General features: G+C 45.0%; 2 protein-coding genes across 2 annotated transcripts; both read right to left on the reverse strand.

Moving 5' to 3' along the window:
* Positions 1-3,753: 3,753 nt before the first annotated feature.
* On the reverse strand, positions 3,754-7,375 carry sNPF (short neuropeptide F precursor). Its single transcript, XM_084605471.1, has 2 exons — positions 7,290-7,375; positions 3,754-3,933 (listed from the first exon to the last, which is right to left on the reverse strand). The coding sequence occupies exons 1-2, from the start codon at positions 7,369-7,371 to the stop codon at positions 3,773-3,775; spliced, it is 243 nt and encodes an 80-aa protein (XP_084461597.1). The 5' UTR covers positions 7,372-7,375; the 3' UTR covers positions 3,754-3,772.
* A 4,844-nt stretch (positions 7,376-12,219) lies between these two features.
* Positions 12,220-15,930, reverse strand: LOC146185107 (uncharacterized). Its single transcript, XM_084605876.1, has 3 exons — positions 15,908-15,930; positions 14,947-15,097; positions 12,220-14,867 (listed from the first exon to the last, which is right to left on the reverse strand). Exons 1-3 carry the CDS (start codon positions 15,928-15,930, stop codon positions 14,367-14,369), a joined length of 675 nt encoding a protein of 224 aa, XP_084462002.1. The 3' UTR covers positions 12,220-14,366.
* Positions 15,931-16,677: the final 747 nt, after the last annotated feature.

Consider the following 16,677-nt stretch of genomic DNA (forward strand, 5'->3'; position numbering starts at 1 on the left):
AGCTATGTCCCAGTTATCTAATATGCTTACTGTCAATCAAAGCAAGGCAAAACTTGTATGCTTCAAAAAAACCCTTTAATATTGGGGCTACTACAATTCCAATGTTCCTTCATCAAGAAGTCAGTGTACTCCTATTGAATACACAAGCACTAATAAATATCTCGGTGTGCACTTCGACAGTGACTTGTCATGGTAAAACCATGAGGTGAATGTGTGCTCCAAACTTAGAGCTGTTGCCTGTTTACTTTTTAATATCAAAATTTTCGCGCCTTTTCAGACCAAAAAGATGATATTGCACTCTCTTGCATACAATGTTTTTAGGTACGCTATAGCGGTTTACGGTTTCTGTTCTAGACGCTGGCAAAACAAATTTTATAGCTTGTTAAAAAACATTGAAAAGTGTTGCCTGCAATCGTGTCGCATTTTCGTGCAGAGATATTTTTCATGAGCTTGGCTTACCTTCTTTTCAAACTCTGTTTGCTTCTATGGTTGTGCTGCGACATTTCTGGACCGATGATTTCAAACGCTCGCCCGTCATATCACGCCTGCTTCGCAAAGAACTGTTTTTTGTTGTTCCGCGATTCACGACTAGATATGGAGCAGCAAGGCGCTGCGTTTCCCGAAAGTGTTTAACAAATTGCCAGAAAAATGTTTTTCTGCTGCTTTCCGGTCTGAATTGAAGCGTTTATTAGACATGTTATAACATTTTGTTAATTCCAAGTTTTTCACGCATCAATGTACATGTCAAACCTTTTTTCTGTAACCGCTCCTTGTCTTTGTTCTCATTTTGTGTGCAACCTGTTTTCAAATCATTCTGTTTTCTTTACTACTTTGGAATTTCAATTTATGTCGGTATATTGTATCCATATCGCCTAGCCGACGATGTCGTGCGACGTCGCACAAGCCATTATTGGTTTAGATGGGCCCGTTTTGCTTTGCTGATTCCTGGGTGTTCAATAAAGATTATTATTATTATTATTATTATTATTATTATTATTATTATTATTATTATTATTATTATTATTATTATTATTATTATTATTATTATTATTATTATTATTATTATTATTATTATTATTATTATTATTATTATTATTATTATTATTATTATTGTATATAAGTGATGCTACTCATTGTTTGCTTACTTTCCGTGATACTTTTCGTCTGTTTCATTTCATGTATTATTTATTTCTTTTTTTGTGTTCTCTTTGTGTGTGTAAACATGTTTGTGCTTTTTCATTTTTGTTTCTTTTTTTTATGTGTGCTGCAGCACAAAGACCACATGGTTGTTCCTGCGCACATTAAATAAAGATTGATTGATTGATTGATTGATTGATTGATTGATTGATTGATTGATTGATTGATTGATTGATTGATTGATTGATTGATTGATTGATTGATTGATTGATTGATTGATTGATTGATTGATTGATTGATTGATTATTAAATGCGAAAACTTAAGCGTGCTGCTTCACATGGCGATTGTGTAGCTTTTGCTAACAAGACCGTGGCTGGGTCGCACAGGGGGAATTTCCTTAATTGGTTTACAGGGAAGAGAAGGTGCAGTTCTGTCACACTTTCTCCGGCAAGTGTGAGATTAGACGGTGCCCCTCGCTCTTGTCACGTGGCCTTGCTTGGCGCGCGTTCGTTGCTGTGCTCATTCAAGTCGCTCCTATTGCGCGAAGTTCTCATAAACAAGTGTCGTCACGTCTGTGCTAGGATACGCCATAACGTCAGCAACAGTGGTCACCATAGCAACCCCATGCTGGTACTTCAAAAAAATTCAGGCCTTTTTGACATAGTCTTCGACAGTTCTGTCTTAATTATCGTTGAATGATTAATTTCGTCTTAATTGATATCGTTATTATCTATTCCAACCCTTTATTTGCATGTTTTGCGTTTTTTCCCGCAATTTCGACTACTTCCACACAATTCTCACATCACTATCGCTACTATCGCTTTACACGTCCTCCCACTATTTCGACGTCCATGGCTATTTCGATTTTTATTCGACTTTCTTGCCTGTAATGAATTAACTAACCATTCCACATCATTCAAACTTGGTATTCGGGGACATAATTTTTTTTATCTCTCAACAATCTTTATTTCACTACCAACTCTTTACTGAATGACGTAAGGTGTGCGACAAGTTTTTCGTCCATGTTTTGCGTCCATTTCCATCTCCACGCAAAATCCGAAAATACTCAAGTAAGGTTTTCACCCGAATAAAAAGTTTATGGGCTTCTGTAGAACAATTCAATTATTTCACTAAAAACTGTTTCATTATAGCGAGGTTTGAATGTATTGCATATGGTAATGCAGTGCTGTAGTTATGCATGTTGCGGTTGTGAAGCATGCCTGCAAGTCTGATTGAACCGCGCCGAAAGCTTTGTTTTGTCCCCTTGGACACGTACATAGGCACTTCCTGCGATATTGTATGATGACTAACTTTAAGATGCTAAAGTAAGAGCTTTTTTGGCGCCAAACGTGACCCTATTGAAACAAAGAACAACTTGAGTTCGCGCTGACGGACCTCTCTAGCTAGCGTACTTAACATTCTCACGCGACCAGGGCCTTCTCGAATACGCTTCCTTTACATACGCTTCTTCAGCAGGCACATTTTAAAAACTACGTTAAATAAAGAGATTTATGTTGCGTCTATAAATAGGTTGCATGACGAAAAAAAAAAAGTTTATGAGCAATCAATTAGATTATAATGCGGGGTGAATGGGTGAATTTATTCAGATTCTGATTATATTTTAATTCTGATTCCATTGCATTTCACTCATTTATCCTTCCCAATTGTGATTCTGTTCCACTTTCGATTTTGTTCCAGTGCCGATTCATAACATTTCTATTCGTAATCGCTTCCGTGGTTCATTTTTACTTGGTCATCCTTTTCCGGCCTCTTCCTAATATCCCTTAGAAAAAGAGGGAGGATTTCCCTTTCTCGACCTGCCATGATTATTTTGTCAAGGTTGGTAGCACTGCTTGCCTTCTATTATGGCTGGCAGGTGGAATCTCCTTCAGACACCGACGCTGGATAGTTTCCGCATTCGCTGATCCTCTCGCATTTAAAAAAAGAGACTATAATAAACTTTTAGATTTCACTTTCTTAGAATAAGCGCAAGACCATCGTTGCCATGGTGCTGGACAGCTACGGCGCATGAGAGTTACAAGACTTACTGCGCCCTTATCTGACCTAGCAATGAGGAAGGTTTTGGGAGAACGTCACTATCAGCTCCTAACTTCTGTACACGCTTGAAGAACGGGGCGTTAGTATAGCGCCTGTGTTGTCTTTTCATTTATCCTGTTTCGTGTGCATACTGTTTCCCGCCAAGCCCTAGACTGACCACATTGCTTCTTTCCGGTTACGAGAAAAGAACAAGTGTAATAACCGCCGAAAATTAAAGCAGCGAACGCGAAAAAGACGAATGAAGTGACGTTTAGGCTACCAGGCTTGTTTATACACTGTTATTTCCCTTTCATTCATATTTTGGTCAGCGCCATTTCATTTCTCTTCGTGAATCATCCCTATAAAATGTAATCTTTCGCCAAAAATATACATATTCGCCAAACGTATAATTCAAAACGCATGTCTCTCACTCTCAACGTCCGTAACACGCATCAGGGAGCGACATAACACTGGGCAAGTTCTCAGTCTCAGCGCTATTAAGGAAAGTGGACGCGACTACACAACGACACAGACATTGTGCGAGAAAGCTTTTGATGCCATTTATTTCACGTGCACCCGCGGGTAAAATCCAGCCGTTCAGGCCGCCCTCTGGCCGTCCCAGACCCTGGGCTCATTCCAGGCCGGATCCGAGCGCCGGCCGAAGCGCAGGCGCATTGAAGGTGTGCGGGCAGCCTTGCGCTCCATGGCGTGAGCCTCCTGTTCGCCTTTGGCCACCAGCTCGTAGAGGTCGCGCATTTCTGCGGCGAAAACGGACAGTTAGGGCGGCTATGAGAGTATCTCAGCTACCACGGGCCAGCACGTCACACAAAACTCATAACAGTCATAAATTGCGATATTCAGGGATAGATAACGCAAATTTCCCTTGTTTTTAAATCTCTACCCTTTTTGTTTTTCCTTCACGGCATGGTGCTGGTGTCTATCCACTGTAAGATTTCTACTGCGCTTTTGATTTCCTTATGACCGTTGATGATCCGTGTGCAGAAGTGCTCTCTTTATAGTTTGAGCTCAGCATGGGCGCTTATGCCTCGAGCTATGTAATGCTGTGAATCAGGTATGGCGCCTTACAACCGCTTAACTTTCAAGGGTAGCCTTCACCGTAGGTAACAAATATGAATCCTAAATGAGTTGATTTTTTTTCTGCAGTGCACGTATAATAGGCGATTTAAGTACATGCGTTGACCTTTCGCCACCAAAATAGTATATTCCCATTCGGAAAGAACTACATAAGATGTGACAACAAAATTTCTTCGCGGTTTTTTACAGTAAACCTGTTGTGACAAAAGAAATGTCTGTATACGTGAAGTCAGAATTTTCTGTTGTTAAAACAGGACAGTACTACAGAACTACAGACTACAGAAAAGTACGACAGAAAAAGCTACACAACTAGAAAGTACTACAGAAATACAGAATATTATCACGTGAACGACATACCTGCAGAATATTTTGCCGTATTTTTGGCACAGTTCTGTATACTTTTCCAGAGGGTTTCTGTACATATTAACGCCAAATGACTGCTCTTGCTAATCATAATGACGGTGTAGCGTATTTCGCTAATTTGGGCGGAAGAATTTGATTAAAATTTGAGATAACTGTGACTTCTAAAATAGTTGCGTAACATAACTCATTATGGGTTTGTATATTTGCTGCCGTATTTATCTTTAAACGTAAAAACGATAGAAACAGATTTAGTTTATTAGGCTTCTCCTACAGCCGATGCCACTTTTGGACGTGAACTCCATAAGCCAAATCCCGCTTTACCAGACAGCATTACTTAGTCATTACCAAACAGGCACGTCTCGCAAGATGAAATGTCAACCATCGCCATAAACAAAGAACGAAGGGACCGCTATTCTGGTGTGGGTGAATAACGTATTCTGTGCCGCAGTCGTAAAAATAAGAGTTGTCGACAAAGAAGTGTATGCTTATATTTTTTATCATATGATTAACGTCCCGCGCAAGCAAGACACAACCCCAGCTACATGAAAGCACAGCATTCTATCTGCTATCATCCTAAAAGACTACCGCTCTAAAATCAACTGAGAAATCTTAGTTATCAGCCTGTCGCTCTGCCTCCACGCGAGACAGACTTTAACACTTCAGCAAATAAGGAATGGGAAGCACGAGTTTGTCTCAGCGTAAGCTCTTCCGACATTGCGAACGCACAAATGCCTTGTTAAAGAAGAAGAACGCGCGAGAGGTGTCGCTGTTGCTTCCTCGAAGGCGATTGGATTGGATTGAAAAACAAAGTGAAGATATCAAGCTCACTCGCCTGTCTGGCGGACGAACTTCTTCTTGCGGATTTTCTTGAATAAAGTTACGTGGGACGCATGGTATATTGCTGTCTCAATTCTATTATACCTATTTCTTGTCATTTGTTTTAAAGACATCGCATTACTCTCTCAAGAAGCTAACAATTCTTGCTTCAAATACGGTGGCCATTCACAAATTTGATGCAGCAAAATGTGCGTAAAAGAGCCATCAGAAAAGGGAATGCTTAGTGCATGACTCCAACTTCCAACAAAATCAGGAGTTAACAATGAGCGCAAGTCGGATAAAATGCTAAAATTGAATAATTAAAATTAAAATAATAATCAAATTTTTTGCTCATTCGAACCAGTTGAATTAACGTGGCGCTTAGCGCCATTATTACATTTACTTGAGGAGCAATGAGCCAAACTTTCTAGAATAAGTTAGATTACGTTGCAAAGATAAGCGCGTGAACACATCTCTTCAGAAAAACTACGATGAAAGAAACGAGTCTCTTAGCACTCGGAAAACCTGCGTGTGAACCATATTCGAAATTAAAAAAATACAAAGGTTCTGTTCATGTGGGGATCAAAATCAATGCGAGTGGATCATCAGGGCATGGCATGAAGAAGTCCTGGAAAATCTGCGACCAGTAGATGATGATAAAGAAGAAATAAATAGCCCCTCACTTGTCAAGCAGGGTTAGGATTGCGCTTCCGATATATTCAATTGTGATACGAATTGGCGCCCTAAATTCATTATTACTAGCAAAACCATCGACCCACCCAGATAGGAATCGAAAGGACTAACGTTGTTCTCCCGTTCTGTGCCCTGCGTGTATGCAACATCTTACTACTAAACATCAATTTAGGTTGGTGCAATAAACTGGGATATATTCTAAATTTCGTACATTCGAGCAAGTTAACTTTACGGCTGTGAATACGAACATAAGAAAAAAAAATCATTCAAGTGAGCTCTTGACAGAAGGCTACCACTTTCATTTACTTATGTTAGTGAAGCACATTGAATGTATGCATTTCAGAGCAAAGCCCTATATAGGCGCTGTTTTCTTAGATCATACGTTAGTACAGTAGAAATAAAAAAGTTTTTGAACTAAATGAGACATGAGGTTTAGATTCAAAAAGGCCAATCCCGAGGTTTATACATGCAGACAACTTCCGCGTTTTTCTCAGATCCTGTTTAGGTGAACTTCATTCACTTCGAAAAAGAAACCATTCAAATATAGGCAGTAATAGGTCGTCCAAATTTACGCACGGTTAAGAGGGTCATCTGGCTCGCTGTAGAAATGGCGCCGATTTCGCTCTTCATTTGTAGTTACTCGAGATATGTGCTATTGATCATATATTCGCCGTCTCACCGACCTATCGGCACTGGCATGTAGACTACGTGCGCGGAACGACACCTTGCACAAACGTCTGATAGCTCGTGGGCGCTCGTGAACTGCACACTCGCGGCGACCGTCGACTCGGCCTCGTTGATTATACTCCACTGTGAGTTAGCTATGAAGCAGTAAATTAGAATGCGCTATGCGCTATACATTCCACCCTTCTATCATTGCCCCCCCCCCCCCCCCCCTCTACAATCGCTCCTCACTCCCATCAAGCAAGCGATAATTCTAAACCATATACTGGATGTTTACCTAGCAAACGCAATGAAGGCGGAGTAGAAGGTTAAAATTAATTTTCAGCAGCAGCCGTGCAGGGTCAAATATGTGGCACAATTAATGCATACACGGTAAGACGCACGAAGAACGAGCGCCTGATTTTAGGACGGCAGCGGACTTTTACATCATGTGCTGCCACCTGGAGGCGGCATGTCTGCGTACCTTTGTAGTCGGGAAAGGCTAGTGCTGCTTGTAGTACAAGCAGGAGCACCAGGCAGCGGGCGGCGGCAGCAACACTAGCCATCTGGTAAGCCTGCGAACGACTTTGAAAAAAAGGTCTATTCGATTAGGCTGCACACGCCGCACCAGTTCGTAGAGTTGTGCGGCATGTACCGCAAGTGTGCAGCGCCAGTTTGGTTGGTTGGTTTGTGGGGTTTAACGTCCCAAAGCGACTCAGGCTATGAGAGACGCCGTAGTGGAGGACTCCGGAAATTTCGACCACCTGGGGTTCTTTAACGTGCGCTGACATCGCACAGCACACGGACGCCACTTCGTTTCGCCTCCATCGAAACGCAGCCGCCGAGGTCGGGTTCGAACCCGGGAACTCCGGACAGTAGTCGGGCGTCTTACCACTGCACCACCCCGGCGGGGCGCAGCGCCAGTTTGAGCATTTCAAGTGTGACATCGACACCAGCTGCTTCCTAGCGAATGGTGAGAGTTCAGGCCTCGCCGTCTGCTAGCCTTGGTGTCGCCACAAGCATCGGTCGACTGTTTGCCGCTCACATGTACGGACACTAACGTCACGAAGAGTTCCAAGGAGCCAGCCTCGACGCATGTGACTTGCACGACGACTTACGCGTTTTGACGAAAGGCGAAGAGACTCAAGTTATTCCACTCGTCAACGAAAACGGCTATTTGAAAATCGTCACGTTATCCAAGATGCTGGCGTCGGTTGATGTGAGCGGCATATAGACAGCCGACATCAATCATTCATCGGTGCATGTGGACCTTGCGGCCACTGGAGCGAAACGCACACACATTTTACTGATCTTTACTGTGCATCATACCGCACGCACGTGTTTACTTTTTAGACGAAGTATGAAGTATGCGTCGAAGTTTCCTTGGAGAACTCAGGCACCGTTCTCGTTGACGAACGGAATAACTTGAGTCGTTCCGCTGTTTATCACAACACGCAAGCCTTCGTCTGCTTCCGTGCGGCTGTGGCAGCTGCACCCTTTCACACTTACCGCCGAGGAAGTCCGCAGTTTTCCTGAACTCTTCGTGGAATTTAACTAAACGACTTTTGCCCTTTTTCAAAATTGTGCGGAGTTAACGTTCCGAAGCGTCTCGGGCTTCACAGGACGTCGCAGTAAAGGGTTTTAAATTAACTTGGAACTCTCGGGGTTCTTTGACCTCCACATCGCACAGTCCGCGGGGTTTTTCTATCTCACCTCCACTCAAATACAGCCGCCGTGTCTGGATCGATACCGTGTCCTTGGGATCAACAGCCGAATGCCAAAGCCACTGAGCAACAGCGGCGAATATTAAAATTAAAAAGACCAGCTTGCTTGGTGAAAGGAAAGGCATTACAGACAAGGTGCGTTTGTCCCTGCCACCTGCCATTGTAGCACTGTTTATCTTATAACTTTTCTCTTCGCGCATTTTCAAATGATTACTGCTTTCCTTGTTAATCAAAAAGCAAGACCTCGTGAAACAGGTTCGCTCAAGCTCATAAATTTATTCACTCTCAGCGATCATTCTCACTTTAGTCGCCATTCCATGACCAAATTCACCAACGAAAAAGAGGACTACCTGGAGGATGAGTGAGCATGAATGACATCAATTTTAGTTGCTAATCGATAGTGATATATCGTAAAGTAGCTAGACTGCAAGCATCTAGGCTGTTTGCAAGAAAAGTGATTAAAGAAAGAGAGGTAAAGCTGCAGTTTTGTTTTCTCTAACTGCTAAGTTATCAGCACTCGGGGCAATTTTTTCAAAGCTGATCTTTCGCGTAATAGCTGTTATCAAAGATAATGTAGCCTAAAACGTTGGCTTCCTGGTTGTGCCCTGTGGGATCGTTTCACCTTGTCAGTGTTGAAAGCGTCTGTATTTTATTTTGATTTACAAATACTGCCAGCCAATTTTGTTAGAAGCTGGAAAGAAAAGCTCTTTATATTTACAGATTCCAGGGTTGTTTAAGAGTCCCTCCAAAAGCCTTAGAAGCAAACTACATATTTCGCAAACGCCTATACCCGAGGAAGACCGAACATTGTGATTAGCAAGAATCGTAAGAGAGATGCGGTTTCTCACCTTGTTGCTTTCCGGACTTGCTGTCGACGGAAATGTGCCAGACGTGGGCCCGAGCGGGACCTTTATACCATCCTTGCTGAAGGCAATCAGAGCCCTATGATTCGTCCGTGGTGTCAATTGCATGCAGTCATCGCACTGATCAGGCCTGCCAGCGTGGGTACCTTGTTTGATGACACCCGGCTCAGTCGGTTCTCCCTGTCGGAGCAGAGCAAACACGGCAGACGTCTCTACTCTGTCAGAGCTGCTGTTTCATTCCTTTTTCGATGCATGGTAATATGGCGCTGGTAAAACGCTACTTTTCGGCAATCCACAGAACCCGAACGACCTACCGTCCAAGCACATACGCCGAATGGCCTCTATGACCCGCAACGGCTACGACATTTATCCACACGTACTGTCTTGAGAACACAGACTCCTCCCGCATGCAGGCACTCTCTGTGACATGTTTAGCTTTCATGGATATACAACGAAATGACATCTAGGGCTATGACGATGCTTTAAAAGTGGGAGGAAGGGGGGTGGGGCTAGAGCGAGCATTTCGTGCAGTTCTTCTGCCCACTCTGCCGTCGTCAGGATCGCAATAATGTATTTAGTGCTGAAAACTGTTATTACCACATGTATAACGTTTTGAAACTTTTTATAACGGTTTCTCTGTTTATAAGCATGTCCTGGTAAGAAATTCTTGCTAACAGTTGATTAAAGTTTGTCTTTATTATTTATTTTTGCTCTTGTGTTAGGGATTTTCATGCATATGCCCCACTTACGCTGCACGTGGAGCCTGTAAGCTGCCTTAATAAATAAATAACATGAGAATGATAATAAAAAACCTAGGGCATAGAAGGATAAAAATCTTAGAAATATTGTTGAAAAATGTCTGGAGCGAAGGGAAGTTACAAAACGCTTGGTGGCGCCGGTGCTTCTTGGTACTGTCAAGTGCTTTTTTCATGCCTTCGTCGTGCCACACGGCAATCAATGTCTTTATTTCTTTTTCTTTTTTCTTTTTTTTTTTGTACGCTCAAGCCACCCAGGCGAAATATAAATCAAGGTTACAGCTTGGAACAAGCAATAAAAAATGGCTGAGACTTAGCTTGGTTAAGCCTGGTCAGATGCGAAGCATATTGATTGCTAAACTCGGCTTTCCATGGTTACACTTGGCTAAACTTTTCTTTCCTTGGTTACACGTGCTTTTACACGGTTTAAACTTGGAATGCACAATGTTTTCCCATCGCATAAAACTAGGTAATAGCATGACTCGTTCATCTCTAATCTAACTGCGTTACCGACACGCACAACGAACATGTCGTCCCCCAGGCCAACGATACTCGATTGCCACTACGCGAATATGTACGCAAAGCAAAAGCTCTTAGAACACCGACGTGCTAAAGGAATCAACGATTTTGATTTCTTCGGCAACAACACGGCCGTATGGGAAAGCCTCCCCGTAAACTACCCGTCTCTCCTCTGTCGTGACGTCAGCGTATCACGTGGTGTGACGTCACCATACCACGTGTTCCGCACGGCGTGCAACCGCAGCCGACGGCGCGAGCCGGTCCCCCGTCTCTCCTCTGTCGTGACGTCAGCGTATCAGGTGGTGTGACGTCACCATACCACGTGGTTCACACGGCGTGCAACCGCAGCCGACGGCGAGAGCTGGACCCCTGTCTCTCCTCTGTCGTGACGTCAGCGTATCACGTGGTGTGACGTAGCATTCCACATTCTTTGCACGGCGTGTAACCGTCACGAAGGGCTGTGGTTTACCTCTAGCAATATGCTTCGCATAAAATCTTTATCACTACTTCAGGTACTGAAGAACGCTAAAATGTCGCGTTCTGCCCTGTCTAACTTGCACACATTCTTAATCTTCGCATTAGACATGTCTAACTAGATCTATTTAATGAATGCGTGCTGGATTGTCCTAAGTAAATTAGTAACGTATGCTTAGTCGATTGATGTCCAGTACAAAAAATGTGGTGCACAGAATATATCCCCTTTCGACAAATGTCTTATTGTACAAGGCTCACTTTGTAATTCAATTTATCTGATTTGAAGAATCCAGTCTTCTAAGTCTTAAATGCTCGTATAATTACGGGCACGTGATGTCAGGTTATGCCAGCGAAGAGTCCAGTTCAGTTCATAGGATTACATACCTAAATATCATGAGGCATGAAATAAGGAAATGTTATTTTTCGCTTGCGCCGTTTGTTGCCCTCTGCTATCCGCTATTCTCGCGGTGAACATTTCTAATTTAGAACACTTTCGCCCCATTACGCAAATACAAAGCAATTTTCACATACCTATGCGAAAATTGCATCACAAGAAGCTTCTCTTGACACTCAGCAACTTTCTACTTCACATTGCTTAGAGGCATCCAGTGATGCAAAGGGACAATCATAAAGTGAAAATAATTACGCTTGCATTAACCGAGTGTTAACAGTACTGATTCTATTCCCTCTGCACCGGTCATTATAGGTCATTTGCTCAAGGAGATAAACGCTTCTTACGGCAATCAGGCGTCGTATTGGCCACAACAACTGCCAACAAAGCTCGTCAAAGTGAGAGGTGCTAGTATACGTCAAGTGTCATGCCCCTAGTAGCGATCGCAAGCCATTATTTTACTTTTTTTTTTTTCACTTTTACGGAGCTCATTTCTCCGCCGTACATTCTTCTTTTATCGACGCTGTAGTAGCCATTGTGCAAGTTGTTATACGAGGGTTAACTGCTGTCAATTGCGTTGAGTAACTTTCACCTTTGATCTCCTTCCAGAAGAGCGATGCCAGAAAAAGAACAAGAATGAGGCACGGAGACAATAAGAGCAGCACAAAAATTTATTAGAACCATGACACAAAAACATTGTTACGCAGACATAATGACATTGTACTAACTATAATTACGGTGGAACCAGACATAACAACAACCTGCGGCCTCTTTCATTTTAGTGGGGAAAACGTACGTCGTAGCTAGTTAAAACGGCGCCCGCGTCGTTGGAATGGGGCACAAGCGAATAATACGAGGCCACGTGCCTGGTGACTTTGGCTCCCGAGAGCATATCGAACAGTCAACATCTCGCGCATACGTTCACTCATATTTGGAGTTATATGATTTCTGCCTTCGTTTCTCAAAGATTTCGGGATCCACGGCGCCTTCATTCCCATAAGTGCCATTCATTCAGGGGCTCTGCAGTGGGGCTCTGCAGTATTACCTGCACCGGGCTGGATGTTAACATTGTGAACTGTTTTGTTAAGCGACAAGTCCACATTTCAGGCTGTCGGGCCCCGATGTCTTTGTTCTGGTCGCCATGTCCCCCTTCTCTGATGTCTCTTCACTTCCGGAAAATAACTTTTCTCTATGTCTCCAAAACATGTCCTTTGTTATTTGTGAGCGTACGTATCTGTATGCGGATATCTGTCAGAAACGTTTTTTTTTTCACTCTCATTTCTTCGGTTCGCAGGCTGCGCATGTCATCATTCCATTACAACAGAAATAAAAAAAGAATAACTTCAAGTCGAGTATCCTTTAACGATGAGAATACGGGTTGGGATTCGATTATGATCACCAAAATGACACAAATAAATACACGATTTTCTGAGCGCCTCTTGAATTGGTTTGCTCGACATGACAAAGTCTCATACATGCACGCAAGCACACACTCATAATAGTTATGCGATTCGCATCCATTCATGACAGCATATGTGAATATTAGTTTCCGTCCCACAGTCTTCCCCTCGCACACATACTGTGCATTGCGGCTCAAAGCTAGCTCTCGTTGGCTTTCTTATGGGCCGGCGTCCAAGATTCAACAAGGGTTATACACTGTTTTTCACATCTCCACACGCGCGACGTCAAGGTGACTGTGAAAGTACGTGCCACATATTGGATGTCCTGAGAAACTGAGCACTTGCCTGAATCGTACACACAACTTAAGGTTTAAGTCTCACGAACGTGGTCGCTTCCAATCTGAAAGCTACATTCACTGTCCCGGACAGCTCAGCTTCGATTACGTTTGGTCATTCAACCATTTCCCAAGAATTTGGAGCTTCTCGCCTGGTAGGCGTGCAGGATGATTTGAGGGTAAACAGAATGCAATCATATGCCTCTTGGTAAAGGCGACGTAAATATTTGGGGTCAAGTCCAAATTTTAATTGTAAAGGCGAGTAGAGGTGTGTTCATGCCGATTCTTTTTTTTTCCTCGGCGCACGTCAAAGGAGGTTAAGCAAGACGGAACAGCACAGAAGGCTGTTGTTGGAGTCTCTGCACATAAGTGTCGCACTCCTTCAACAAAAACAAGCAAAGCTGCTGACCCATTTGATATGCGACACGCTATCCAGCCATATATACACTACTTCACAAAAATCCTTTTCGCTTTTATCATTTATCATTTTCGCTTTTATCATTTTCGCATTTGTTGCACTTAAAACATTTTACTAGCAGGCATTAAAACAGGCTTTCTGTGCCACTATAGACATTTACCTACAATCGCTGGAGGTAGAGATTTTGATTTTAGTTAGCTTGATCATCTGCTGAGAGTTTCATCCGCAAATGTTTCTGCAGCCAACTTAGCAATATTGTTGTAGTAACCTGAAGGCACAATGAAAGCACTATATTTTCGCGGGACAAATCGTGCAAAAATAATTTTCATGTTTTGTGAAGCTCTTGGGCGCTACCACCGTGGCTTGGTAAGCTGAGTTGGCTACAGAAAAAAAAAAAAGGGGGGGGGGGCAAGCCCACTATCCTTGAACTTGCACGAGTGGGCTCAGAGACCGTATCCGGCCGTCCCACAATCCAGCTTCAATTAGAGCAACACCATCTCATTGTTCACTGATGCCCATTTGTGCGATGTAGTGGATGAAAGAGGTTTTGGAAAAGCGCAAGCAATGACTCGTCGGGCCCAGCACTGCTCTTCACAAAGAACGACGACAATTCGCAAAGTCAATGAACAGACAACAGGGCACAGTTTCAGCCCTCACACCGGGGCCTTCAGGGCGATGGATTTCAGGCCTTGTAGGCTCCGGCGAAAGGCTTCGTGGCGTAGGTGCTCTTCGAGGCCCCATAGATGCCGTTGTACAGCTTGGCAGTGGACAGGTAGGGGTAAGCGTACGCCTGCAACCCTTGCTTTCCATAGCCGAGCTTGTCCGTCTGGAAGGAGCTCGGGAAGTGTATCTTGTGCGCCGAGTGAAGCAGCGGCTTGGAAGCGGCCGCCATCAGGTCTGGTTTGACGGCCGCCGGCTTGTACGATGGGAAGCCCGGCTGCTGCTGCTGTTGCTGGCGGCGGAAGAAGAGCGCGTTGACCAGGCCCCGCAAGCGCGAGCCAAGCGACGGCCGCGCGGCCGGCCTGGCCAAGTAGGCGGCCGGGAAGCCCTGCTGGTAGGCCAGCCCGTACACCGTCGGGTATGACGCCAGCGGCTGCTGCTGCCGGAAAGAAGCCGGCTCGCGCTCGGTGGCCGCGTCGGCGCACGCTCCAGACGCGAGCGTCAGGAGAACCAACAGGAGCAGCTGCGAAAGGAGCATTCATCGTGTCATTAGTGCATCGAGTCATGCCTTCACAATATGGCCTCACTCGCCTCGTACATACTTCAAATTCGGTTGCCTTTGCCATTGCCCCACCATTAGAACGCAGAGTGCCTTCGGAGTCTGCATTCCAGAAAAGCCACTGGATGATGAACGGCGCAGAGCTGAGCAATGTGACCATAATTTCTGCCGTGCGTGCCCCCGAATTCCCCACCCTGGGCAGTGATTGGGCGCGCGCTCCATAGTTGGGCGCTCGCAAGAAATCACAAGCAGAAGAAGCTGTTACCGCATTCCGCCGGCCGCAGCGTTTCCCGCTCGGTGGGGCGCGCGCTTCCGCCGAGCACCGAAAATCCGCGGGAGCAGCAGTGCTGCCCTTGGTGGGAGCGTCGTCGTCACGGGGGGTCACAGCGGGGCGCGTCTTTGTCTCGCGTCGAGGCTAGCGATCCCACCGGGCAGGAAGTGGCCGTGACCGCCGCCGCTTGACCCACATCCGCGAACGCGCCGCCGCCTTGCCCGCGAGTCCGCCACCTGCCTCTCACGCAAAGCATGCCCCCAAGATTGGCCCCATCCTCACGGCACTCTCGCGCCTGCCCCTGCATGCCAAGCAAGACCAGTGCGGTTTCCGCACGTGCGTCGCAATTTGTGCCTACTTTCTGACTTTTACCGCAACGATGTTTAGAGGGGCACGTTTGCCGTCTCACGAGGGTTCAGAAGCAGCGGCCGTAGAGGTGCGTACACTTGTGATGTGGTGAGGAGGCCATGTAAGATAGCGCTCAAACACCTGCAACGTGATGTCAGCAGGTTGAACAAGAGCTACGGGTTTAACAGTAATACAGTGGATTCGAACCACCTTCTCTACTCTGACATGTCATACATTTCGTTCCTTCTTTCTTAAAAATAACGATCGCGCATTTAGAAATGACTGGCCTTAGCCATGCACCAAGCTGCGAGCCAAAAGAAGGTAGTACAAGGACGTGGCGCAATACCGCTTGTCGTTCGAACTGTGCGCCGCAGCCACTGCTCACCTGCTCACGTCATCAGCGGACATCGCTTCTACACCATGCTTTCTGCGCTCTATAGAGCTCAATTTTGGTTTCTTACGAAAAAAAAAAAAAAAAGAGTTGCATTTCCTCGCACTACTTTGGTTCAAAAATTGATACGGGCGCGCGGTGGTTCGTTGTCAATTTCGCTTCGACTGCGGCTTCGCTGATAGCAGCCGCCGCGTCGGTGCACAATGTCCGCAGTCATTGTGCTTGCTTTCACTCAGGCCTCAGAGCGGGCATGCGTGCAGATATTCGCTATAGCTAACAAAAATTCAGCTGAGAGTCAGCCCCCGTCCTTTTCGCGCTGCTGTGAAATATGAGTGTTGGTCGCCTCATCTTTCTATTTGCCACGTGGGCGAGAACTGTATTTCAAGCAGCTTTTCGACACACGAATCGCTTGCTTAAGTATATGCTGCCGATCTGAATGGTGCTACAAGGATCATGTCATTCGGGAGAATGTAAGTCTTCGCACTGAGAGCATGTGGTGGTGCGCTAAGTAAGCTAGCTGATAGTAACTGCATGGAGACAAGTGGCAACACGGACTTATCGTTCTGACACAAAGCGGAAGGACATTATTATCATCATCAGCCTCCCTTTATACATCGTGCGAACGTCACGTGCTTTGTCACGTTACCTCATTTCTCAGTCGAAAGAGTGCGCCCCTTTTTTCATAAATATAGAAAAACACATTTTTTTTTCGTCACGAGGATGACGGGGGGGGGGGGGGGGGGGGGGGGGTTGCAGGGGCAGTC

This window comes from Amblyomma maculatum, chromosome 6 (genome assembly GCF_055883805.1).
Source record: "Amblyomma maculatum isolate TAMU_Amacu chromosome 6, ASM5588380v1, whole genome shotgun sequence".
Taxonomy (NCBI): domain Eukaryota; kingdom Metazoa; phylum Arthropoda; class Arachnida; order Ixodida; family Ixodidae; genus Amblyomma; species Amblyomma maculatum.

Excerpts from the sequence above, each read along its gene's own strand:
- sNPF (XM_084605471.1), bottom strand. The coding sequence starts at position 7,371 with ATGGCTAGTGTTGCTGCCGCCGCCCGCTGCCTGGTGCTCCTGCTTGTA. Across the intron at positions 3,934-7,289 it reads AGCCTTTCCCGACTACAAAG|AAATGCGCGACCTCTACGAG; the intron begins GTACGCAGACAT and ends TTTTCGCCGCAG.
- LOC146185107 (XM_084605876.1), bottom strand. The coding sequence starts at position 15,930 with ATGTCCGCTGATGACGTGAGCAG. Across the intron at positions 15,098-15,907 it reads TCCGCTGATGACGTGAGCAG|GGTGGGGAATTCGGGGGCAC; the intron begins GTGAGCAGTGGC and ends ATCACTGCCCAG. Across the intron at positions 14,868-14,946 it reads CAAAGGCAACCGAATTTGAA|CTGCTCCTGTTGGTTCTCCT; the intron begins GTATGTACGAGG and ends CTCCTTTCGCAG.